A 26,093-nucleotide genomic window follows, 5' to 3' on the forward strand; every position below is an offset into this window, starting at 1 on the left:
TCCTACCCTCGCTTCTCAGATATTATTATTTACATTGATGGCTTGGTAGCAAAAGTCATCGCCATTGAGCTAGTTGTCATAGCAGCAGTAAACTGCAGCAAGTGATGTGAGCGATGGAGAGAGATGTGAGGAGATGTGTAAGGGAGCAGAGTTACAGACTCGCTCTATCCAATCGTAGCAGTAGGATCAAGTTAAAGCCCGCCCATTTCTTGACCGATAGCTGAACTAGCCAATTGAGTCGTTTCGTCCTGGCAGCCGAGTTGTTTATAGAGATGCGTCCTGACAGCAATTGTTTTTTAAATATATATCCAGATCACGGAATATGGTTTCATAAGCATCCGTGATCACAAATCATGACATTACGTTGAATGCATTTGCATTGAATACATGTGCTTTTATATTCTCAAACAGCAGTGCCTATATCAGGGTTCTTCAATTCCGGTCCTGGAGGGCCGAAACACCTCTGTTTTTCATCCTCTCCTTCTAATCAGGGGCTAATTCAGACCTGGGACACCAGGTGAGTACAATTAACTACCAGGTAGAAATAAAAAACAGAAGGTTTCGGCCCTCCAGGACCGGAATTGAAGAACCCTGGCCTATATGATGTCCTTCAACACAGGCGTGAAATGTTGGAGTGATGTTTCTATGCAAATGTTGTTGATCAGTAGGCTAATATAAGTCCCAAATGGAAGGCAAACAGATTGTCATCTGCAGCACCATAGACTCCACTGATCAGCCAAAACAAGCTCAATAACTCAATGCATGCACACACTCCTATTGAATATGCATTCACCTGTATTGTAGGCCAATGCCATCTTACATTTACCCAGTTTATCATGAGATTTACCATTCAAATAAAATTATTACCATTATGTTGTTATGTAGTTAGATTGGCAAAAACAAAGTTCAATTTATTGTTAGATTTTAAAATTGACGCAGTTATGCATACATGGCTGTCTCTGGAAAATTGTATCCACATTTTCTAATTCAATTATATCGAATACTGGTCATTGGCCTCCTTGTCCCCAAAAAATTGGTATCATTGTCACCCCCTAAAAAATACATATCTGTTGTTCTCTAATATAAATGGATTGACATGAGCCAAAATAATTTCAAACAGAATGTACCCAAATGTCTCTTACATTTAGCCTACACATTAGGCTACTATGTGGGGCTGCAGGAAGGCAGGCTAAACCTACAGCCACAGAACAAAAGGTCCTGACCCGAGATGGGCATCATGTTTTAGAAGCCCTTAAAAGGCAATGGGTGAAATAAAAAGAAAGAAAGCACTCGGGGAATAGGCTCAAAGTTAAACATATCTGTGGCGCTGTAAACCATGTTGGGCTAAATTCCCTAACGACTTCAAAACGGATCTGAGAACATTGCTTGTTTACCATATTAAAGTATCAAGGGTTAAAAAGACGGACGATACTGGAAGCTACCTACTACTGTTTTTCTACTACTGTGGAAATGTCTGTTTGACTAGAATCATTTAAGGATGCAGGGGTCACGACAACAAATTACATTGAGTTTGAACTTCCAGAGATCATTTGTTCACTCGATTGAGTAGAATGGGCTCTTTTCCATTTCAAATTGCCAACAATCTACTGGGCAGAAGATCAAAGTACAAAACAACATCTTTAATACAGGAATGAGTAACCAGGTCATGCTTATAACGTTTAAAAATGCCGTTTGTACAGTGATGGCCATTGGCTGGGCTAAATCTAAAATGCTGAGCTTCCAAGCTGCTTTGGGTTCAACAGAGAGCTGATGCAAAACATTTATAAAAAGAAACACATTCTGACATCACTTTAGTGTCCACGCTTGAACCTAGAGTCCCAATACCCTATACACAACTATAATGTCACATTATGTCCATGTAGATGAGATTTGAGAGGTAAAAGTATGCAACAAAGTGGCAATAGCCTAACTCAAAATGTTGGTTCATAACCTCAGTACACTAACAGTACATGTGCACTTTCATGCTTATGGTTCCCACATGCAAACTCTGTCACAAACCATGTATGTTTCCATCCACAGTTACGCGAGTAAAGTCATACCGTATTTTTAAAAAAACATCACGACAGCTGTGATGGAAACAGGTAGTTTCGCTACAATTTTATGAATGCAGACAGATTATGTGTTCATTCGACCTGGTGGGACCTTTGTGTCTTCAAATTAATTATACGACAAATGGTGGAAACTCATTTATGCGCAAATATTAATATAATAACCATCATATCGAAATAAACTTGAAGTCACGCGATGCTATGGTGTGTGGTTCTCCCACTATGACTTGAGAAACCATGCAGTTTACTAGGCTACAGATGAAATAAATTATGATGAAATTCACAGGGTGGTGAAAGTGCAGTGCTCTTGATGCTCCTTTCCAATAAATATCGAGGGCCTTACACTGGTGACATGATGATCGATGCTTGACTGCCGTTTGACAAATACAAATATTATCGCTCTTATCCATAATAATGTCATCATGTAGACTAACCTACCCACACTATCTGCGAGCTGTTAGCTAGAGAGCACGTGCCAGAGTAGGCATATTTGCTATTCAACGCAACAGTTTGTGACAAAACTATCGGTAGAGTTGAAAATGTGATGGAAACACATTAAATACCTTGTGTGCACTACGTCATCACGCACTGATTTTTATCCGCTACAAGTCAGTTGTGTGGAAACGCCACCAGTGGGAAAATGCGCATATTTTCTTTATGCAGATTTTTTTATATTCGCATTAAAATCTGTCACCAATGGATGGAAAACTAGCTAGACACAGATCCTGCCTTTCCCTCTGGGAAACATTTCTGTTGAGTGGGCAAATAGTTATCGGACACTTAAAGGAGCATGAGAGCATGACCTGCTTCTCCAGTCTTTCTGTAGTAACATTACCAACTGTTCTGCGGTAACTAGGCTAAGTTTCACAAAACCACAAAGATCAACTTTAACACTAAGATAATTGCTAGGCAATGGAAGAACGATGATTTAAATTTTTTAAAGTATGTTTATGTTTGAGAAACTCACCCCTGATCAGCAGCAGCCATGACAACTAAGCAGGAGGCAACAGGCAGTCAGCAATGACAAAGAACATACTTGGGAACCCGCAAAATCACTTGATCCACCTCTAATGACGCTGAAAGGGCTTTGAACTTGAGTCTTGATTGAGCAAATGTTGTCACCCCATTCTGTTAGCCCAAATGTATTCCCCGACAGGCTGGGCAACAGATTTCACACAGTCATAGCTCTTAACTATCCACATAGGCCTACATTGGTGGTAATGCAATACCAGTGCTTCAAAAATAAGGCTCTGGTAAAAGGACAAGATGTTCTATAAAATATATAATACAAAATATAATAAATAATAATATGCCATTTAGCAGACAATTTTATCTAAAGCGACTTACAGTCATGCGTGCATACATTTTTAGGTATGGGTGGTCCCGGGGATCGAACCCACTACCCTGGCGTTATAAGCGCCATGCTCTACCAATTGAGCTACATACGCTCATGTTGTTGTTTTTTTTAAACAAAGGACATCCTCTGATACGGTAGTCTACCTGTCATCAAAATGATATGGTAGCCTAACGTTACCTGGCGTCGGTGCACACTGTACCAGTATCTGTGCTCCGATTCAAACTCCCATTCACCAGCTCCGCAAGCATTGTAATGTCAAAATACGTTCGTTCACCAAATATGGAGTTTCGCTGAGCAACTATCTTCATTTACTCACGTTACTGCGGTATGTACTTCCAAAAAAGGTTTAAATAAAAATATACAAACAGAGGAAAAAATGCCTCTTCGGCACCTCCAATGTATTGAGCTGCTGCAGACTTCCGACCTGTTTGTTGCAGTAATGAGTGATTGGAGGTGCCGAATATGCATTCTTTCGGTTGCTTATGTAGATTTTTATTTAGATTTTTTTGGGAAGTACATACCCGCCGTAACAGGAGTTTGTTGCACAGCGAAACTCCATATTGGGTGATCAACGAACATATTTTGACATTATAAAGCTTGCAGAGCTGGTGAATGAGAGTTTGAATCTGAGCTCTCTTGGGGTACAGATACTGGTTCTGGTGCACACCTACCCCCATTCATTGACGATAACTACTTTATCGCCTATTGACGATAGTATCTTCTTTTGTTAGGAGCACCCACGCTTAGTCTAAACATTAACATGCATCGCTTGCAGTACTGTTTTGGAAAAATTCGGAATGTATCTTTCATATCAGCTACAACAACAAAAAACTGGGGGGAAAAATGTTAAATTCTGCACACCTTTAAAGGGTAGTGTTCCCACACGGCCATATCCATGTTACAGCCCTTGTTTACGCTGCCACCTGTGCCATCAAGCCTGCTCCAAACACCTGTGTGTAAACTAACTGGGGAGGAAGTGTAGTTCAACTGGAGGCACAGTGTATGGTTATGTACAAAACTGCAACAGTAAGTTTTTTTTTTTGGGAAAGATTATTTCTGTCTTATATGAAAAATAAGGGGCATATCAGCATGTTTCGAAAACAATTTCGAAAGCGACTGATGTTTCTAAATGTTAAAAACACAGCATCAATTGTAGTTTACACGGAGCCAAATGTGGGCAAATGTAACCACTGAAAACCCTGACGTTACATACAGAAGGGTTTTCGAGAGCTAGTGCACACCTGACTCGACTTGAACTTTGAAGCCTAGCCTATTAGCTACTAGTTCTCTGCCACAAATACAATTCGTACTTTGATGTGTACACGTGTCAAGAAGGATTTTACAAATTGAAAATAATAATTGAGTTGATTAACTAGTTAGTTAGAGATAATTCAGTGAATAAACTTGTCAACAGTGACTAACTTTGGCTACAGTGACTAACTTCAAATAGTCAGACAGAGAGCTAGAGAAGTGAATTTCAACGTCGAATCCACGTTGGTACGCGACGGTGGCATAACTACGTGTCATTCGTCTTGGAATAATGTGCTCACGAGGCGTCAAATGTTTATATTCGTTGATCAGAACTTTGCACAACACTGATTCAATAATTTAAAGCACTCCGTGACCTGCCAACAAAGTTAAACACAACAAGGAAGAAACGCAGGATTTTGAGTGCGCGCAAAGCCCGAATACCTGACCGAATTTGGCCAAATATAGTTATCGGTATCTTAACTTTTACATACATATATGATCGGTAAATACATATAATTTCTCACCTTTTAGCGGTACGATGTTTCTAGCCATTTTCCTGCAGCTACAAATTTTATCCATCCACTCGCTCGCGCAGACACAACGTCAGTTCCTGTTGAGGTAGTTTGGTTTGGTTTGATCACGTTTCACCAAAATCATAGACAATTGGGAAACAGCGTCACCATGTGGCACAAAACAGAAAGATGAAAAGGAAAAATAATCATCCTGGAAAATCTTTGGACATTTTACATTTAAGTCATTTAGCAGACGCTCTTATGTTGATGTAATCTAAATCTCTGATTATACTTTTTGTATTTATGCGTGATGGGCTATTTGGTGTCACTGTCCTCAGGTTCACAAACAATATGAATAGTTAGTCATTTTATTTTGTATGATCAATTTGTAGTCAGATTTTTTTATTGAGCTTGAGAGTTGACTACTATGAAAAAATAACAAACAGAACAGTTTATTCAAATAACATAACTAGCAATAGCTGTATCACCTTATCCTCAATAAAATCTCTCCGTTTCTGTCTCTCTCTCTCTCTCACACATATATACACACACATACGCGACATGACAAATTCTAAGGCATTTACATTTTAAGGGCTGTGCATTGTATTCAAATGTCTACTGTAATTCTTGACTGACAGAATGACTCAAATACAGGCAACAGCTGAGACTAGAATGAGTTGGACCCATTGGGTTGGACCACGTCCCAATTCAGCATCTCTTCGGCTCTGATGTAACTCCACCTTCTTGGTTTACACAGGTTTGTAAACGCCACGTACATCTTGCTTCACAGCACCTTGACCAACAATTTTGAGGAAACAATTTGACTGACTACTTCTGCCCAACTGGCTGCTAACGCGACTATTTCACAGAGCAAAGAGAACATTTTTACCCAATGGTGATGGTTGGGGGCGGGGCGTTACCATGGCAATTAGGGGTTTGGTTGGTCTTACTAGGAAGAGGCTGACCGGTGTAAAGTGCATGACAGCTGTAAACAGACTCCAGTCTTTTCGAATTGTCTCCAGGGTTGGATGAATTATAGCAAACGTTTCAAAAGCGCAACGTGACAGAAAATAACTGAAAAGGGTCTACTGTCAAAGTAAGTTTCTGTTTCTCTTAGCTTTTCAATTAAATGTATTATCATGCTATTATGGACAAATGACAGTTCAGTAGTTGCAGATCGCCAGTTGGAGGGAGATGCGACTTGCATCATGCATGCTTATCATCTATCCACAGCATACTTGTTCAACACTTCAGTACCTAGCTAGCTAGTTATTATGCTACTACCTGTATATCGTACACAGAGCTCATTAGAATATTATCAAGAAATACCCACAATATGAACCTGGTCAAATTAGATGGCTAGATAACAGATGTAACAGAACATGTGCAAAACTATTGGCTGCTGCTGATGTGGTCATGATGTTACATCTAAACAGGTTGACAAGGTTCTCTTTCAGGTGTCAAAGCCCAAGAGAACTGGGCTATGGTCCTCTGTAGCTCAGCTGGTAGAGCACGGCGCTTGTAACGCCAGTTAGTAGGTTCGATCCCCGGGACCACCCATACACAAAAATGTATGCACGCATGACTGTAAGTCGCTTTGGATAAAAGCGTCTGCTTAGTGGCATATTATGTTCAGTTGCTAAACGTTGTCGAACACTGCAGATAGAAATGCAATGAATAGAGCCAACATGATTTCTTGTTCTACATGTCAGAGAGGCACTTTTGTTCTGGCAAACATATCTGAACGTTCCAAAATGTGTCCTACTGAACACGTAGGTTGAAGATCTCTTCAACCTAGCTGAACACCCCTTTTATCCCACAGAGACATGAGTGGCACAGTCGCCACGGTTTTCTTCTGGTGGAGGTTACTGTGGAGATTAAGATTAAACTTCTTGAATTTGTCAACACATTGGTCAATAGGGAGGAGTGGGTGTGGGTTCACTGATTCCAAAAGCATCGCCCACATTGAACTTACCATAAGAGGGTGATGTTTACTGAAGAACAGTTCAGTATAACCCTGTTTGTTCAAATTAAACATTTAGTAATTTAATATGCCCTATACTTAAAGAGCTCCATTGGAAACATACAATATCAATGACTTACCTATAGGCTCAAATAGATGCTGTACATCTTGCCATTCTGTCTGTGAAATAGTAGATTAGTGTCATTTCATTTAACCAACTGTGAAGTATGAAATGTGTCTATTTGACCATTAGCCATTTCTCATAGTTTCTCTTGAATCAGCTGTTGATGTAGTCAATGATTAACCTTAGCTTGGTGATGTTCTCCTGTGTACACAGATGTTATGGAGTAAAGCATTCTGCCAGTACGCTGTGCTCCCCCTGAGCCTGTGGTTCTGTGTGGAAGCAGTGCCCATCGCTGTGGACAAGACTAAAGTGGAAACCCCAGAGGAGAAACTGGAGGCACCACAGAGTGTGGTGAGTGGAGTGTATGTGTGTGTTGCAGTACCTATGTGCGATTTGATGCATACGATATAATGACTGTGTAGGAAGCAGATGTGATGTTTAATACTTGTCAAACAATATTTTGAGACTAGCTAGGTTTCCATCCAATTGGTGTCAGATTTTCATGTGAATATTCAAAAATACGTATAAAAACAATATGCGCATTTTCCCAACAGAGATGTGTTTCCATCAAATTGACTTGTTGCAGATAGTCTGTGTGTGATGACGTAGTGCACATAAAAATAATTATTGTGGTTAAATTACCATGTACTGAATTAAAACTACAAGTTAAATGGGTTTCCATTGCATTTTCAACTCTACTGATGGTCTTGTCACAAAAAAATGTTGCGTTATATAGCGAATGTGCCCACTCTGGTATTGGCTCCTGCGCTCTAGCCAACAGCTCGCAAATATAGTGTGAATTTAGCCTACATGATGAGATTATTATGGATAAAAGAGCGAGACTAATTATTGGAAAGGAGCATCAAGTTTATCACCTTGCACTTTCAACCCCCTGTGCAGTTCATCATAACTTATTACATTTACATTTACATTTTAGTCATTTAGCAGACGCTCTTATCCAGAGCGACTTACAGTTAGTGAATACATTTATATATATTTTTTTTATACTGGCCCCCCGTGGGAATCGAACCCACAACCCTGGCGTTGCAAACGCCATGCTCTATCAACTGAGCTACATCCCTGCCGGCCATTCCCTCCCCAACCCTGGACGATGCTGGGCCAATTGTGCGCCGCCCATGAGTCTCCCGGTCGCGGCCGGCTGTGACAGAGCCTGGATTACAGTCGTAGTGGGAGGACCACACACCATATCATCGCGTGACTCCAAGTTTACTTTGATATGATGGTTATTATATCAATATTTGCGCATAAAGGCGTTTCCACTGCCATTTCTCGCATAATTAATTTTACCAACAAAAAAAAGATCCCACCATGTCGATCGAACAAATTATCTGTCGGCATTTATAAAATTGTACTGACACTACCTGTTTCCATCACAGCTGTCGTGATTTGTTTTTATACGGTATTTCTTGCATAAAATCTGTGGATGGAAACGTGGTTTCAGACTAAGCTAGGCTATTTAGGACACTGTGAAGTCCATGGAGAACCTCCTCCCAGTTGCCCACTGCACTGAGGCTATTTGTACGCATAAGAAAAAGTAAAGGCTCTTGGAGCCTGAGCCAGAAAGAGGAAAGGCTCTTAAAGAAATACATCACTCCGGGAAATGGAAGGAGGTCTAGACATACCATAGGCCACATGTGAATCCAATGTAAACCTCTCCCCTCTGTCAATTTACATACTGCAATGTGGATTTGGACTTTGGGTTTTTGTTTCAGGACACCGGGCTTCACTATGACCGCTACCTCAGGGAAGTCATTGATTTCCTGGAGAAGGACCAGCATTTCAGAGAGAAGCTCCACAATACAGACATGGAGGACATTAAGGTACCCCAGCAGCTATAGCATTTGCAGGGAGGGGCTATTTGTACTCGTCCAATAGGAAATGCTCATTTTATTTTCCCGTTGCAAAACATTTTCAGCTGTTGTTCGTTCCGTGCCCTAATGAACACAATCCAGCTAGCCTGGTTGGTTTCCTTTGATTGTTATTGGCCCTCGAAAATCTCTGGCTGCTTTTGTTTCTGAGCAGCAAGGCAAGCTGGCCAAAGAGCTGGACTTTGTCGGCCATCACGTGAGGACCAAACTGGACGAGCTGAAGAGGCAGGAGGTGAACAGGCTACGGAAGCTCATCAAAGCCAAACAAGACGTTGAGGGAAGGCATGGTACGCTGGTCTATATGTTATTCAAATATGTCATTTCCTGTCTAACTGGCCGCCAACTTATGAGCAGGAATGTTTGTCCACTTGACAGGACATGATGTAATGCACCACCAACATTCTAAGCTTGATATAGTCTGTCACATAGGAAAGTGGAAGTGCCTTGAGGCTATTGTGCAAGTAAATAGTAAAATGTTGTGAAATGTCTATATTGACACATTTGGGAAGAGGGATTGAGGTTCTACTACAAGCGGGGTTGAGGTTCTACTACAAGCATGGTCTTGCACTCAAACAAGTCTGTGCTTACATTGGAACTGCCAGAAATACTTAGCTGTGGTCACTGCCAAAGCTAACGTGCAGTCGAGAGTCGGTCATCAAAAAACTCAACTGCCTGTGAAATCTTAGCAATGATTTTGCATTGCACTACCAATGTCCACAATGTCAATAACTGCTTGGTATTATCAGTCAAAATGGTGTGTCTAGTTCATTATTGTTAAGAGGGGATTTTAATATACAACGTTTCAGACTAAAGGTCACTATCATTTATTACAAACATACAGTATAATTACAATGATTGAATTGTGGATAAACGTCAGCTGTAACTGCACAATTACCTCATCATATACAGCCTCCATTTTGTCAGCAGTTGTCAGCAAGGGACTTGTAACCACTTAAATGGTATAGTATTAGTTTCCCTCCTAATCAGATCCTTCTCTCATCTTTCCCCACAGAAATGAACCACAAGGCGCTGCTCAAGCAGTTTGAGTACATGAACCACATGAACCCACACACCTTCGAAGTGGATGACCTGGATAAGCTTATTAAATCGGTAAGGATGTTGTCCATACACACTACACCAGGGATCATCAACTAGATTCAGCCACGGGCCCCAAAAAATTATTGAGCGGCTGGTCGAGGTGCCGGAACATAATTACATATAATTTGTAGACTGCAAATTGACCGCAAGAAGCCCAAACAGATATAATATTTGACTAAAACATAATAATTTCAAACCTTGCTTACATTTGTATATGATCATGTCTCTCTATTATGTGTGGGAATACTTGGGAACAGAATTCCCAAATGAAAATCCCTTGGAGCTGATTTCGCCAGTTGGGAAACCCTTCACTACACCATGATACAATGATTAAAATGGTTCTTAAAACCACTGTGCTCAGAACTTGTGGTGCATGGGCCAAGGTCTATACTGAAAAATACACACTGACAATGGCCTTACGACCGAAATGTTTGCGCTGCACTTGTTGCCTCTTGAATTAATAAACAACTCTCTGAACGAGGACATCCAACTCTCTGAACGAGGACATCCAACTCTCTGAACGAGGACATCCAACTCTCTGAACGAGGACATCCAACTCTCTGAACGAGGACATCCAACTCTCTGAACGAGGACATCCTTTTTGAGCCAACAGCCCAAAGGGGTTATAGCCTTAAAGCTAACTTGCTGTGTTTGAATAATAGCAGATCTATTGGAAAGTTTGCCCTAACCATGCACATCACGTACATGTGCTCCGTCTGGTGAAAAAACTTTTAGAGGGCGATAATTTGCACTTAAAACTAATCATCAAGAACATGTCACGTCTTTCTCACTCTCTTCTCTAATGGTCTCGTTCCCTAGTTGTTAGTGGTCTCTGACACAGAACAGTGGGCTTATATAGTATTCATTTCAATTCCAGTTTGTAATGGGAATTTCCAGGTGAACATAAAGGAGAGCAGTCATTAATGAAGTCAATCAAAAGGAATCCAGTTGAATACAAGAATTCAGGGAGAATGCCTCCAGAACAGAAGCATAGGGAATGTCTAACGGTCCTTCTCTGAGAAGGACCCTGTATTAATCAGACAGTGCCAGATGTTCTGTGAACATCAGCCCGAGAGGCTTGTACGAAGTCACAGCATCAGCGACTACAGAATCACGCCGCATCACAGAGACATTTTCAGTGTACCTTCCGCAGCTCTGGCATAAATCACTATCAAACATTCAACACTGACAGACATTTGATACTGGCAGTTCAAACAGGTCAAAGGTAAGAACATCCATACTTAGTTACAACAGATAATTGTAGACTCACAAGTGAAGGAAAATAATTAATCAAATAATTTCCCATTACACAGATCTACCAAAATGTTCACTTACCTGGTAAAATTAGGGTTTCTATAGAAAGAATAAGAATCTCATGCTCTTTTTTTCCTGGTTTATATATAGGCGACCAGTGACCTGGAGAACTACGACAAGAAGCGCCACGAGGAGTTTAAGAGGTACGAGATGATGAAGGAGCACGATAGAAAGGAGCACCTGAAGAACCTCGACGAGGAGCATCGCAAAGACGAGGAGCAGCACTATGAAGAGCTGAGGAAGAAACACGCAGACCATCCCAAAATCAACCACCCTGTGAGACATTACCTTGATAATGTAACTAAACCCAAAATCAACCACCCTGTGAGACATTACCTTGATAATGTAACTAAACCCAAAATCAACCACCCTGTGAGACATTACCTTGATAATGTAACTAAACCCAAAATCAACCACCCTGTGAGACATTACCTTGATAATGTAACTAAACCCAAAATCAACCACCCTGTGAAACATTACCTTGATAATGTAACTAAACCCAAAATCAACCACCCTGTGAGACATTACCTTGATAATGTAACTAAACCCAAAATCAACCACCCTGTGAGACATTACCTTGATAATGTAACTAAACCCAAAATCAACCACCCTGTGAGACATTACCTTGATAATGTAACTAAACCCAAAATCAACCACCCTGTGAGACATTTACCGTGATAATCAACCCCCTAAAGACATTTCAGTGACATTAAACCCCAAATTACCTGAACCCCAAATTCACTAGCCTGGTATACCTATACAGCACAAACAGGCTCTTGGAGCCTGTATACCTTCACAGCACAAACAGATCTGGGACCAGGCTACAAAAAAAATCACCCGCTAGGAATTTACAATGATATTAATCTAACATTAACAAAGACTATGTTACTGTATATACAGTATAAACTGTTCTACTGAAGTCTTTAAAGTGAAGCGTATGTGTGTGTGTGTGTGTGTGCGTGCATGCGTGCGTGTGTGTGTGTGTGTGTGTGTGTGTGTGTGTGTGTGTGTGTGTGTGTGTGTGTGTGTGTGTGTGTGTATGTGTGTGTGCGTGTGTGTGTGTGTGTATAGGGCAGTCAGGACCAGCTGAAAGAGGTCTGGAAGGAGTCAGACGGTTTGGACCCAAATGAGTTTGACCCCAAGACCTTCTTCAAACTCCACGGTAAGTTCACACCAGAAGCCAGTCACAGGTTGAAAACACTGAACAAAAGTATAATAAAATAATCTTGTCTCAAATTACACACCAACCACAACGAAGCCTATTGAGAAATGATCAAATACAATACTTGATGTCTTGCAGACACCAACGGAGATGCCTACATTGATGAGCAGGAGCTTGAAGCCCTGTTCACTAAAGAGGTGTGTGTGTGTGTGTGTGTGTGTGTTTTGTAGCTGGAGTAGGCCCAGTGTTGAAGTATGTGTTTGTGTGTGTGTGTTTTGTAGCTGGAGAAGATGTACAGCTCCAATCTAGATGAGGATGACATGACAGAGATGGAGGAGGAGAGACTGCGCATGAGGGAACACGTCATGAATGAGGTGAGCTGGCACGAGGGGTGGGGTATGATGGGGTCACTGAGTCATACCGTACACACCACACACACACACATCCAACTGTTTTCAGGACTTTGCCCCACTGCTTCTTCAGTCAACCTACTTGCTGACATTGCCTTCCTTTCATCTGTACTCAGGTAGACACCAACAAGGACAGACTGGTCTCCCTGGAGGAGTTCCTGATGTCCACAAACAAGAAAGAGTTCTTAGAGCCAGACAGCTGGGAGGTAAGAGACAGGCTGCCAACACCTGCTGCAGCCTGAGGTGGTCAAGAGTACAGAAATGGTGTTGATCCTAACTCTAAGAGGCTATGCAATAATGGAGCTTCTACCCTCTCATCTCATCTTCTCTCCTCCTCCTCAGACTCTGGAGCAGGCTCCCGCGTACACAGAAGAGGAGATTAAGTTGTTTGAGGAGCAGCTGGCCCAGGAGGAGAGCAACCTCAACCAGAAGAACACAGATCTACAGAAACAGAAGGAGGAGCTGGAGAGGCAGCAGGATAAGCTCAATGCCCAGAAAGCTGAGCTGCAGCAGGTAACCTAATACAGTAGCACATAGCAATGTTAGCATCTACAAAATGTTAGCATAAACAGCTAACAACTCATAAACAGCTAACGTACCCATTTGACACAAAATGCATCTGCAGCCCCATAGCAGAGGAGCTTTGACACAGTGGAATCCAGCACCTTCAGTATTAGAGGGGTAACCAACTTCATAAATACATGACTTGTAATTTGACTGTTTATTGTGTGACTTTGCCTCACCCTCAACAAAAGAGAGCACCGTTTAATCTACAGTTTGAAATTGGAAACACTTTTGAACTGGGTCATCACTCTCCCATGTTGGTGGGATAACATCTTCTTCTTCTCTTGTCTGTCTTCTCCTCAGGCCGTGGAACACATGCAGATAATAAAATCGGAAAAAGTAAACGCCGCTGTTGAGGTTAAAGGTTAGTTCAAGTTACCTTCAGTTATAACATCCTTTTCCATAGACTAGTATTACCATCATTTAATAATAACTAATGGTAGAATCCTAACTTACACTTAAGTAGTCATGCATTGATGTCAATGGGAGACTAAGTGAACATTAGACTGAAGAGGAAGTTAGGATTTGTCCCCATCTGTTTCAAACACTGTGGTGATGTGTTAACTTGTCTTTAGATGGAGGAGCTACAGTAGCAGTGCCCCCTGGAGGTCAAGCATTTCCAGTACTACCAGGAGACAGCCAACCTCTACCCCCTGGTCACCAGCAAGACTTACCTGCACACTCTTAGCAGGCCCAGCAGCTTTTTCTGTGTGTGGATCTGTGTGTGTTTGCGTGTGCGTGTGTTTACGTGTGCATATGTGTTTTTGTGTGTCTATAAATCTTGCAATTAATCCAGTTTGAGTTTGTTTTAATGTGTTGTCGGAGCTCCGGATTTCCCACAACACACCCGAATGCACACATACAGTCCAACAATTTCCGGAGACTAGCTAAACCAATCAGAATGTAACCTTTGATTTTGACCCACTTCTAGTAGTGGCATTCCGTAGCAGGCAGGAGCAGCCATCACAACCGACAAGACTTGAAAGAATCTCTGAACCAGGCATTCTGTGGACAATCCACTCTTTGTTATTAGTTCATTATAACCTCCTTGACAACCAGTGCACAGTTCTAGAGGGAAGTGCTTTGGGAGAAGTGGGAAGAGTTTTTGTTCCTGAATATTAGCAGAATGTGTCAAGTATTTAGTTTTCTACCTAGTTAGGTAGGCTAGGTAGGCTACACAGTGACATTGATTATGTGGAGAAACATGTTTAATATACAAAAAACATTTGGTTAAATCGTTTACAGAGGTGGGAAAATGAAGGTCAAATTAATGTCTATTTCGATACGCTTTAAATAGTCTTGCTGATTCATTCCTGACATTAATAATTGCCCATACACAGATACAAACTCATATTGGCTTCACATCAATGACAATGAAGGCATAAATAGTTATTAGTATTACATTGGTTTTAATTGGACTTTGTTAATCAAGAAACTATTATGGTACTGTAATTCAATGTTGGCCACCTCTTTTTAACCTGCCATAAACTGCCATTCTTCCTGGTTTAAAGTGGACTATGAACGTTGTTAATTGTCCCATTGTGGTTGATACTGACAATAGTGGGATTGGTATTTCATTTATCTTAGTGGTGACTGTCTGTTTACCATGGATATTCTTCTATACTTAATACCATGGATGTTCTACAATACTTAATACCATGGATATCATTCTAAACTTAATACCATGGATATTCTTCTATACTTAATACCATGGATATCATTCTAAACTTAATACCATGGATATTCTTCTATACTTAATACCATGGATATTATTCTAAACGTAATACCATGGATATTCTTCTATACTTAATACCATGGATATTATTCTAAACTTAATACCATGGATATTCTTCTAAACTTAATACCATGGATATCATTCTAAACTTAATACCATGGATATTCTTCTATACTTAATACCATGGATATTCTTCTGTACTATATCCCTGTGAGGGTGGAATCATGGTCTTAATCACCTGGTTGCATGTCTGACTACAGTAGCTTCTGTCCAACAGGTCTGGCCATTCTCTGGTCCACTCAATCCTTTACAGACTGAAACCAACAGGTCTGGCCATTCTCTGGTCCACCCAATCCTTTACAGACTGAAACCAACAGGTCTGGCCATTCTCTGGTCCACCCAATCCTTTACAGACTGAAACCAACAGGTCTGGCCATTCCCTGGTCCACCCAATCCTTTACAGACTGAAACCAACAGGTCTGGCCATTCTCTGGTCCACCCAATCCTTTACAGACTGAAACCAACAGGTCTGGCCATTCTCTGGTCCACTCAATCCTTTACAGACTGAAACCAACAGGTCTGGCCATTCTCTGGTCCACCCAATCCTTTACAGACTGAAACCAACAGGTCTGGCCATTCCCTGGTCCACCCAATCCTTTACAGACTGAAACCAACAGGTCTGGCCATTCTCTGGTCCACCCAATCCTTTATAGACTGAAACCAACAGGTCTGGCCATTCCCTGGTCCACCCAATCCTTTACAGACTGAAACCAACAGGTCTGGCCATTCTCTGGTCCACCCAATCCTTTACAGACTGAAACCAACAGGTCTGGCCATTCTCTGGTCCACCCAATCCTTTACAGACTGAAACCAACAGGTCTGGCCATTCTCTGGTCCACCCAATCCTTTACAGACTGAAACCAACAGGTCTGGCCATTCTCTGGTCCACCCAATCCTTTACAGACTGAAACCAACAGGTCTGGCCATTCTCTGGTCCACCCAATCCTTTACAGACTGAAACCAACAGGTCTGGCCATTCTCTGGGCCACCCAATCCTTTACAGACTGAAACCAACAGGTCTGGCCATTCTCTGGTCCACCCAATCCTTTACAGACTGAAACCAACAGGTCTGGCCATTCTCTGGTCCACCCAATCCTTTACAGACTGAAACCAACAGGTCTGGCCATTCTCTGGTCCATCCAATCCTTTACAGACTGAAACCAACAGGTCTGGCCATTCCCTGGTCCACCCAATCCTTTACAGACTGAAACCAACAGGTCTGGCCATTCTCTGGTCCACCCAATCCTTTACAGACTGAAACCAACAGAATACCCATCATTCCACCCAGAGCCATACTGTTTATAGATGTGTCCCAGAGCCATATAAAGAGATGTATCTGTTATGCCGGTTAGGCAGCCTTAGTTGTGGAGCACAGCAGTGTCTTCTCTTTGAGTCAGGAACCAAACCACCATTTCTAATTTAGCGTGGTCTTCATCAGGGTTGGGCAAAATACGGCCTATAGGACGGATCCGATTAAATGTGGCCTGCAGTGGATTTCCCAAAAAATATAAAAAATACCACACTACACTTGAACGTTGAAAACCAGATAGAAAGTCATATGTAGAAATTATTATGGACCTATGTGTTTGGAAATAACTGTCAATTTTCTGGCCCGCAAACCGGTCCAAAAAGAAACTGTGCGGCCCTCCATAGATTTTCTAAATCCTGATGTGGCCCTTGAGTCTAAATGATTGATATTGCATTCAGTGTCTGTATCAAGTTTACAAACTATAATTCTAAATTTATTAAAGTTTCATACATTCAACTTCTCAGATTTCAGATTCAGTTTTCAAATTCAGTTTTCTAAATTCAGATTTAAAAGCAGAGATAACATCCTGGTACTTTGCCAGCCAGGTAAGGTAGAGGAGAACAGATAGAATAAAATGCTCTCTGTGGTAAACGGAACCAATGTGGCATGTTGAATTTATTTTCTTCTTATGAATTTGGCTCTAGCTATTATGACCCCAATCCTGAAAGTTTAGACTCTCTGGAACATGGATCTGTCTTCTGTTCCCCTCACAGGCCGCACTGAAATCGCTACATACAGGTTTTCCTGTTGTATTCTTAAATCACATCTGTCCCAACTGCTTACTCAAGAAATCCATATGGCTGTACTTCAAAGGAAGACATTTACAGCTTGGTTTTGTTTGTATCATTGTGTTTAAACTGATGTAAAGCAAAAACAGGTATAAATACTTTTTATTGTCATCGTTTTGGCTCCAGGTTTTCACAAGACAAGTCTCAATGCAACAGGCTAGTAGTGTATGTAGTGTTGAGTCAATGTTGCTAATTATGCTGTTAAACAAAGGAGTCCGCTTATACTGAACTTTGATCATACGTTTTATTCATATCACAAGATTTCAGCATAAGTTTACAGATGTCATGATCACCCGGAGAACAGAGTCCCAAAAGAATATGTCTGCTCTAATCTTCTTTGTTGCTAGCCCATACTTATAATCTTTCCCAAAATATGGGTGGCTCCCTCTACTGTCCAATCCCCTGTCTACAACACACAGACTCCCTCTGTTCTATGGGGTGTCACTCTAAAACAACTCCCTCTGAAACTGAATAAACATCCTCTCAGGTTCTACTTGAAAACATTAGCAAAGTCATAATCTCCATACACTACATATTTCCCCCCTTCGAGACTAACTAAAAGTCTCGAAAAGAATGGGATTATGACAAGTAACAATCTCTCTTATTGAATATCTTTAACAATAAACCCAAAACACTTTTCTCTGGAGTGTAAATACCTTTCTATGAAATATGAACAAATCTTTATGAAGTGTGAATACATTACTATGAAATATGAACAAATCTTTATGAAGTGTGAATACATTACTATGAAATATGAACAAATCTTTATGGAGTGTGAGAGCGAAAAACCTGTCTGGCAGCCTTCTTTCCAAATATCCATCCATCAATCAAGACAGTAAAATTCTCTCACGGCCCCTCTGCCCCAGGCAACCACCTAGGTACTCCAGATCAATTCATAAATCTTTATCAATGCATTTGAAACTATGATGCCATTAAATACACATGAAAGCCCCAGCAAACAAAATACTATCCAAAATGTCCACTCTCAGGCTGGTCGACCCATCGGACCCTACGGTGGATTATCTCTATCCCTGCCTAGACTCCATGTCCCTAAGCTTCCACAAAATAAACAAAAACATCTAAGATCCCCACATGTATCCAATAACATCAAATATCATTCTACAAAAATTAATACAGAAAGAATATGACACAAATTATGTATTACACATGCAAATATGTCAATATTTCATTGCAGACACTGGAATGTAGTCCACTACACTTCATCTCCTCAGCAGTGTCGACTTCCAATGCATCTTCGATGATGGAATTGGAACATTTCCACACCTTCCTTGTTCCATCTCCTCCTTTCCCTTCATATTCTCCTTTCATATTGTCCTTTCATATTGTCCTTGTTTGACTATTTCAATCTCTACATATTCCCCCAAATGCTTCTGGAAGAAAAGAAAAGACCAAACAGTATCTTTTGCAAAACAACACATTCAAATTAAAACATCAATATCAACTAAGAATATAAAAAATGATATAAAATGATATATGAATGAATCACATTATTCTATTTCCCCCCTTTGATTCATAACAAAATACTAAAATCACACTAATATTGAAAAACATTTGAAAAATAATCAAATAATCAAAAAGGATATTTATCCATCAATACTCCATCCAGTCCCACTTGTCCATCTTCATCCAGATCAGGAACAGTCAACAACGGCATCTGAGTGTTGTCTCCAGGCATCACAACTCCAACCCATCACAATATCATAGCTTTCGCAAAGGTCAGTAACAAAGTACAAAAGCAAAACATCACACACAGTGCTATCAAAGCTGCTACTAAAATCTGAACCATCACTGCTCCCACTGGGCCTAACTGATCTTGCAACCAAGTCTTCGCTGACCATCCAGCTCCTTCAGATCTACCAAATGCATCCCTTATATTCTTCAATGCATCTATAACACTTGTGATATTATCTGAACTATCTGGAATCAAAGTATAACAATCATCCCCCGTCAAATTCATAGCCAAACATAAGCCACCTTGTTTTGCTAGAATATAGTCAAGAGCCATATCATGTTTCAACAGCGTCAGTCTGTGACTTCTTTGAATATTCGACAGAAGGTTAAACCCTCTTATCGTTTCATTTGCAAAACCCTGCAAAGTATAGGTAATATTATCAATATGATCTGCCAAAAAATTTACACCATACCATGGAAAAATCCCCACTTCTCTCTTAGACTTATCCTCCAATGATAGGCTTCCCAGACTATGACATTCCTCTAAAATTGGTGCTGGAGCTATCTGCTCCCTTGTAATCAAATGCGATATATTTATGGCTTTAATAACTATTAATGTTGAAATAGTTAAATTGCTTCTCACTGTTGTTATAATAGGCTGAAGTGTTGATGTCCTTGTTGTTACTTCATCCATTCTCCCTAAGACTTTGAACTCCTGACTTGTATTTCCATCTATCACCACTAGTGTCACTACATTCACTCTCAGTCCTAACTCTAATCCCTCACTTTCAAACTGTTGATTATAAAAATATACTTATAATCACCTTGATCTTCCTGCTGGGAATTGTAAATATAGATACCGCAATCACCCTCAATTTTCATTCTTCTCTCATCATTCAGCAACGCATACTTTCTCAATGCCACTGCTCCTAACAGATTTAAACTCCTACCACATCCATCTTCCCACTGAACTCTAAATATTTCCTTCACCACTGTTCTCTCTCTCTTACTACTAACTAACATTGAAACTTAGCTTACTGTCCTAGAGTTCCTTCAACCCTAGTTTTCCTAACTTTTTTTATCTAATCTTTTCTCCTAACTTTTAAAAAACCTTTTCACTGATTTATTCACAAATCCCTTTACCACCAATTTTTAGAATATGTGATCGGGTAATTCCCACCTGCTTCTGACTTCTTTACACACAGACTTGGCAAACGATTGAACATCTTTTAGCCTAGTTTGAAATCTCTTGGTGTAGGAATGTAACCAAGAATAATAGTCACCCCTTTTAACTTTATTTTTCAGACAGATTGTCTAATAGGCAGTCTAATAGATTGTCCTCCTTCCTGTGATATTATCTTTTCAAGCAAATATGATTCCCAAAAACCCTACTCTTTTAAAATCTTCTACCAGACAGCCGTCTAGTGTACATCTTATTGTACAGTTCAATTTACACAATGCATCTCTTCCCAACAATGCAATAGGTATATGTTCTGATACCAGTACGGGTATTTTAATTTCTCTTTGATTTTTATAGCAGATCTCAATTGGTTCCTTAAGAGTAATCAACTGTTTTACTCCCTCAAATCCCTATCCTAATTAGTTAATTTTACATAGTGAGATGTGTAACCTCATCAGGCTCAACACAGATAAAAGCTTTTCCACTATCACTTCTCCTAGTCCTTTTATTTTCACTTCAATTGTTGGATATTTTTTTCTCCCTAATCGGTGCTATCAGCTGACACCCCCCTTCGGATCTTCTAGGCACTCTAGAATCCTTGCTCCTTTAAGGGTTCACCTGTCCTCCAGATGATCTTCACTTGCTCCTTTATCTTCCTCAAAAATTCCCTCTGTTGTTTCCTCCTGGCGCATTGCACTCACAGGCAAAGTGACCAACCTGTCCACATTTATAACACGCTTCTGAAAGTTGCTGGAAGTGTGGCTGAAACCTTCCTCCTCCTTCTAAGCCTTCTCGTCCTTTTCCTCTCCAATTCTGTGTCTGTCCAGAAACTGGCTGTGGATATGGAACAACTGGAACCGCTATTGGTGGCTGATACAATTGCGGTTGGAACTGGTCCTGTTGAAGCTGTGGCAGTGATTGTTGATTCGGTGCTCCCTGATTCTGCATAACCAAAGCTTGTTTCTTCTCCTTCTTATTCTCCCCCAGCTGTATTTGATTGAGTTTTCTGAGAGTTTCTTGGTCCTGTTCTTTCTTGTTGTTGACATATCAGTATTCTTCAAAAGCTTATATTCTAAGTTTTGCCCTCGAAATATCATCTTCCATCATCTTCTTACTTTTCTCTCTTTCCTTGGCCTCAATGTATTCTTCTCCTCCAATTCTTGGGATCCTTTTCTCAGCAGTTTCTTCTTCTCTTCTGTATCTTCAGCTTCTTGAGTTGTTGTTCCAGTTCTCTTACTTCTCCTAAATCATTCGCTTTATCCAGGCATGATACGCATCGGTCTATATCTCTTTCTATTTCTTCTGTGCTAGTCATTGTTGGATAAAATCCCCTTGAATATGAAGCACCTTTACTCTCCCACTCTTTATCGCTGTCTTCATCTTTGCTTTTATCAGAACTAGAATCTCTTGTATTCTTCTTCTTCAAACATCCATCACCCCTTCTTTCCGCTCTTGCCAACCTCCGTCTGATCACAGGGTCATATCCACCCTTGATCTCTTCTGAATCACTCTGATCATCATCATCATCATCTTCATCAAGTTCCATTCTCCTGAACCTCATTCTACCCTTAGTTTCCAGACATTTCGGTTTTTTCTTACTTCTGGAGTTTGGAGTCATTTTTATGGTCGTTTCTGCTTGTCCTCTCTCTATTATTCGTTCATCTTCATCTCTGATGCAATAATCACCCTCCTGAACGATCACCGGAAGCTGAGGATAGACGTCCTTAAGCTCTACTTCTTCCTCATAAGGTGGAGTCTTTTTGCTGAATCCGTATGTGAGAAAGGTGTACTGACTTCTGCCATTAGTTTTTCTGTCGCCTTTTCTTGTTTCACCATTTTCTCTATACCTTTGTTTATTTTATCGCTGGCATCTTTTATCAGTTTTTGTCCTTCATTCTCAAACAGCTTAAGAACACCCAGCTCTCTGTCTCTTTTCTTTACGTTGTTCCCTTTTTTCCCCTTTCTTTTGATATGCTTTATGAATTGACAGAAGGACTTTCATTATGTTGATTACATCAGGGTTAAGAGTCCCTTCCACTGGCCATGGTTGTTCAATGTCAGGCCAACGTTTGTTCCATTTGCCGGATAACCTAGCAATACCATTAACTAGAGGATTACTATTTTGTACTATATCAACAGGTGTAATTACCTTCATAGTCCTGATATCCTTTTTCCCCATTGTAACAACTCTTTTATATTCCTTTATTGTGAATTATTTTATTATTTTAGAAATATAGCTTATAGTGTCCTCCCTTTAATTATTAATATAAACTAAAAAAACATGTTTTTTTTAAATTAAACAATTAATCAATAAATTTATGAATAATCAAAAATATTTTTTTATTTTATTTAACTAATTTATCAATTAGTGGCTATCTTACCACCTTCAATCAGGAAAAGTAGACAACTTCAGAGCAATCCAAAAAGAAAATACCTATAATCCAGCAACACTACAGTACTCATAAACCAATTATTTAATAAGCACCCAATTATCTTAATTTTACAGAATAATGTCAGTACTCGATTCCCAACACAACTCTAATCAAACCCACTCATGCACAAAAACTCCAAAATGCAATTTTTATTTTCATCAATTGATCAGTCTTTTGACAAGTCCTTGTCAAATTGTCATAACATCAAATATCCTGTAGGGGAAGGTTTTGTAAACAGAACAGCACTAGCCTGATTCTCTTTTGACTTGATCCTGTCGCAGCAGCCTCTTGTCGCGTCACACCCTGTCACATGATGTACACGTCAGCACTTCCGCTCTCTCTCTCTCTCTCCTCGTTCCTCTTATCGTCTCTCATTTGACAAAAGAACAAAGAAACAGACAAGAATCTAGCAGTTTATGCAGTCACTGAGCTATTTCAACCATTCAATATTCCTCCAGTCACATTCACGCTAAGAAATAACTCAGGAATCATATAAATAGCTCAATAACATTTTTATTTTATTTATTTATTTATTTATTTTTATTTTTAATCCGTCAACATCTCTCTCTCATTTATCAATTCAATAGGTCTCAAGAAAACAGTTTCATCGTCAAACAGCAGCCGATGTAACAACCAGAATACACCATTAGACTAAATGTCTATGTCTTTGTTCCTTCGTTCGTCTGCGCCTCCCCGCAGAAGAGTATAGCAGAGGAGTGACCTATTTACCCCTACGTCACTCTAGTGTCGTAAAATCACACGCATGCGCAGTACATTCATCACTACGATTTCACAGTGGAAGGAGTTCTCTCTCAGCTCTCTTCACTCCAGACAACAGAACGTTAGCATTCCCGCTATACCTCCTCTCTTTTACCCTTATAGACAAACAATAACACTTAACAGAGCTCACAAAACATCAGGCACCAAGCCCAAACTATCTAAACACAATATTGGTGGCTCGACCCATTCCAATGGACCACCAAGGAAAAAATATCGAACGTAACCCGCATCAAATTTTGGCATGTAGCATGAAAAATTAGCATTAGCATTAGCATGTAGCATGAAGCATTATTAGCAGGCTACATTTAGCATTTCTCCCTCCGCCGTGCCGTAAAATTTATTTGTTAGCTAAATTTGTGCTACCACGAGGTCCCTCCGGAATTGTAATGAGTGGTCACATCAAACAAATGATTCGTCAATCACCAGCTGAGCAGTAACATACAATAACAATATACCACGGCCTGCAGTCCCCAGGACTCACCTAATTACACCTAACGCGTTATTAGGATTTTTGGCCCATCCTAGAGATCGCCTCCATGAGGGTTTCCGTTGATTCACAGCGGTTCTAAGTTACATACATATGCCTAGGCCTTATTTCTCTCAATCGATTGTTCTTGAACTCTTATTCAAGCAAAATATCTCTATAGACACTCTATAGACACTCCCCCCTTTTTGCGCTGTTTACCAGTGCAAACAAATTTAGAATGGTTAGGCCAGACCCCTCGTTCGCAGCAATAAAAGCAACAGCAGCACACACCGGTACCTTACGGTACATCTCCCCAGCGCACACACCCAAAAGCAGACGAAGGAAACACACACAAGACCGTGAGAAATCTCACCTTAAGCCGGCGTCTTGAGCGAGAGTCACGTCGTTGCTCATGAATGAAACACTGCAGAGACGCAGACCGCCTCATCACTCGTCGCCATTTGTAGTGTCGAGTCAATGTTGCTAATTATGCTGTTAAACAAAGGAGTCCGCTTATACTGAACTTTGATCATAAGTTTTATTCATATCACAAGATTTCAGCATAAGTTTACAGAGGTCATGATCACCCGGAGAACAGAGTCCCAAAATAATATGTCTGCTCTAATCTTCTTTGTTGCTAGCCCATACTTATAATCTTTCCCAAAATGTGGGTGGCTCCCTCTACTGTCCAATCCTCTGTCTACAACACACAGACTCCCTCTGTTCTATGGGGTGTCACTCTAAAACAACTCCCTCTGAAACTGAATAAACATCCTCTCAGGTTCTACTTGAAAACATTAGCAAAGTCATAATCTCCATACACTACATGTACATAGCCCAATATTTACTATTAACATGGGAAATGCTCACTTCCTCCCATAAGAGTAATTGAAGCTTTTGATGAGTCAGGCCACTGTCTTCACCAGGGGATATATTACACAGGTGCAGTAGAAGGTTAGGAGGTGGTTGACATGACTGTCATAGTTATACAGCTCCACCTACTGCTTATCTGAAAAGCTACTTTGGTCTCTTCTAACTCCAACTATGACTTCCAACTAATCGTGGAAACAACTCAGACCTTGCTCAACTTACAGTGCCTTCAGAAAGTATTCACACCCCTTGACTTTTACCACATGTTGTTGTTTTACAGCCTGATTTTAAAAATGGATTACATTGAGATGTTCTTGTCACTGGCATACACACAATACCCCATAATGTCAAAGTGGAATTATGTTTTTCGACATTTTTACAAATTAATTAAAAATGTTAAGCTGAAATGTCTTGAGTCAATAAGTATTCAACCCCTTTGTTATGGCAAGCCTAAATAAGTTCAGGAGTAAAAATGTGCTTAACAAGTCACATAATAAGTTGCATGGACATGCTCTGTGTGCAATAATAGTGTTTTTAACATGATTTTTGAATGATTACCTCATCTCTGTAACCCACACATACACTTATCTGTAAGGCCCCTCAGTCGAGCAGTGAATTTCAATCACAGATCCAACCACAAAGACCAGGGAGGTTTTCCAATGCCTCGAAAGAAGGACATCTACTGATAGATGGGTAAAAAAAAAATGCAAACATTGAATATCCCTTTGAGCATGGTGAAGTTATACATTACACTTTGGATGGTGAATCAATACACACAGTCACTACAAAGATACAGGCATTATACCTAACTCAGTTGTCAAAGAGGAAGGAAATCCCTTTTGATATAAAAAAGTATATACAAAAGTATTTTATGAAACATTGAATGTTGTAATGCACATAGAAATGCATTGAATAACTGATTCATACATGGAAAAAACAGTCAAACGAAAATCAAAAGGAGGTTTGTTTTGAAGTGTCTATCCTAGTCAGTCACAGTGGTGCAGTAGAAGGTTAGGAGGTGGTTGACATGACTGTCATAGTTATATCTATATACAGTGGGGGAAAAAA

At 40.3% G+C, this 26,093-nt stretch overlaps 2 protein-coding genes across 3 annotated transcripts in view; one reads left to right on the top strand and one right to left on the bottom strand.

Annotated features, from left to right (window-relative positions):
• LOC311148869 (phosphatidylinositol 4-phosphate 3-kinase C2 domain-containing subunit alpha-like) overlaps positions 1-5,290 on the bottom strand; it is an 80,368-nt gene extending 75,078 nt beyond the window's left edge. Inside the window, exon 1 of the mRNA XM_084185865.1 lies at positions 5,202-5,290. The gene's annotated coding sequence lies outside the window, so the exon portion shown is untranslated. The remainder of the gene's footprint in view (positions 1-5,201) is intronic.
• Positions 5,291-6,183: 893 nt separating this feature from the next.
• On the top strand, positions 6,184-14,509 carry LOC311149259 (nucleobindin-2-like). 2 transcript variants are annotated; one of them, XM_084186365.1, is made up of 13 exons: positions 6,184-6,285; positions 7,490-7,627; positions 9,010-9,117; positions 9,320-9,452; positions 10,178-10,275; positions 11,668-11,853; positions 12,649-12,739; positions 12,878-12,936; positions 13,021-13,113; positions 13,266-13,355; positions 13,492-13,662; positions 14,017-14,077; positions 14,289-14,509. In XM_084186365.1, the coding sequence occupies exons 2-13, from the start codon at positions 7,490-7,492 to the stop codon at positions 14,399-14,401; spliced, it is 1,341 nt and encodes a 446-aa protein (XP_084042491.1). In that variant the 5' UTR covers positions 6,184-6,285; the 3' UTR covers positions 14,402-14,509. The 2 variants fall into 2 exon arrangements, with proteins under 2 accessions (XP_084042491.1, XP_084042490.1); XM_084186364.1 differs by having other exon boundaries at positions 6,196-6,285; positions 11,668-11,874.
• The last annotated feature ends 11,584 nt before the right edge of the window (positions 14,510-26,093 follow it).

Source organism: Coregonus lavaretus (assembly GCF_964263955.1).
Source record: "Coregonus lavaretus genome assembly, chromosome: 21".
Classification (NCBI taxonomy): Eukaryota; Metazoa; Chordata; class Actinopteri; order Salmoniformes; family Salmonidae; genus Coregonus; species Coregonus lavaretus.

Coding starts and splice junctions, on each gene's coding strand:
- LOC311149259 (XM_084186364.1), top strand. CDS start 7,490: ATGTTATGGAGTAAAGCATTCTGCCAGTACGCTGTGCTCCCCCTGAGC. Junction 11,875..12,648: donor TGAGACATTACCTTGATAAT/GTAACTAAACCC, acceptor GTGTGTGTATAG/GGCAGTCAGGACCAGCTGAA. Junction 12,937..13,020: donor AAGCCCTGTTCACTAAAGAG/GTGTGTGTGTGT, acceptor TGTGTTTTGTAG/CTGGAGAAGATGTACAGCTC.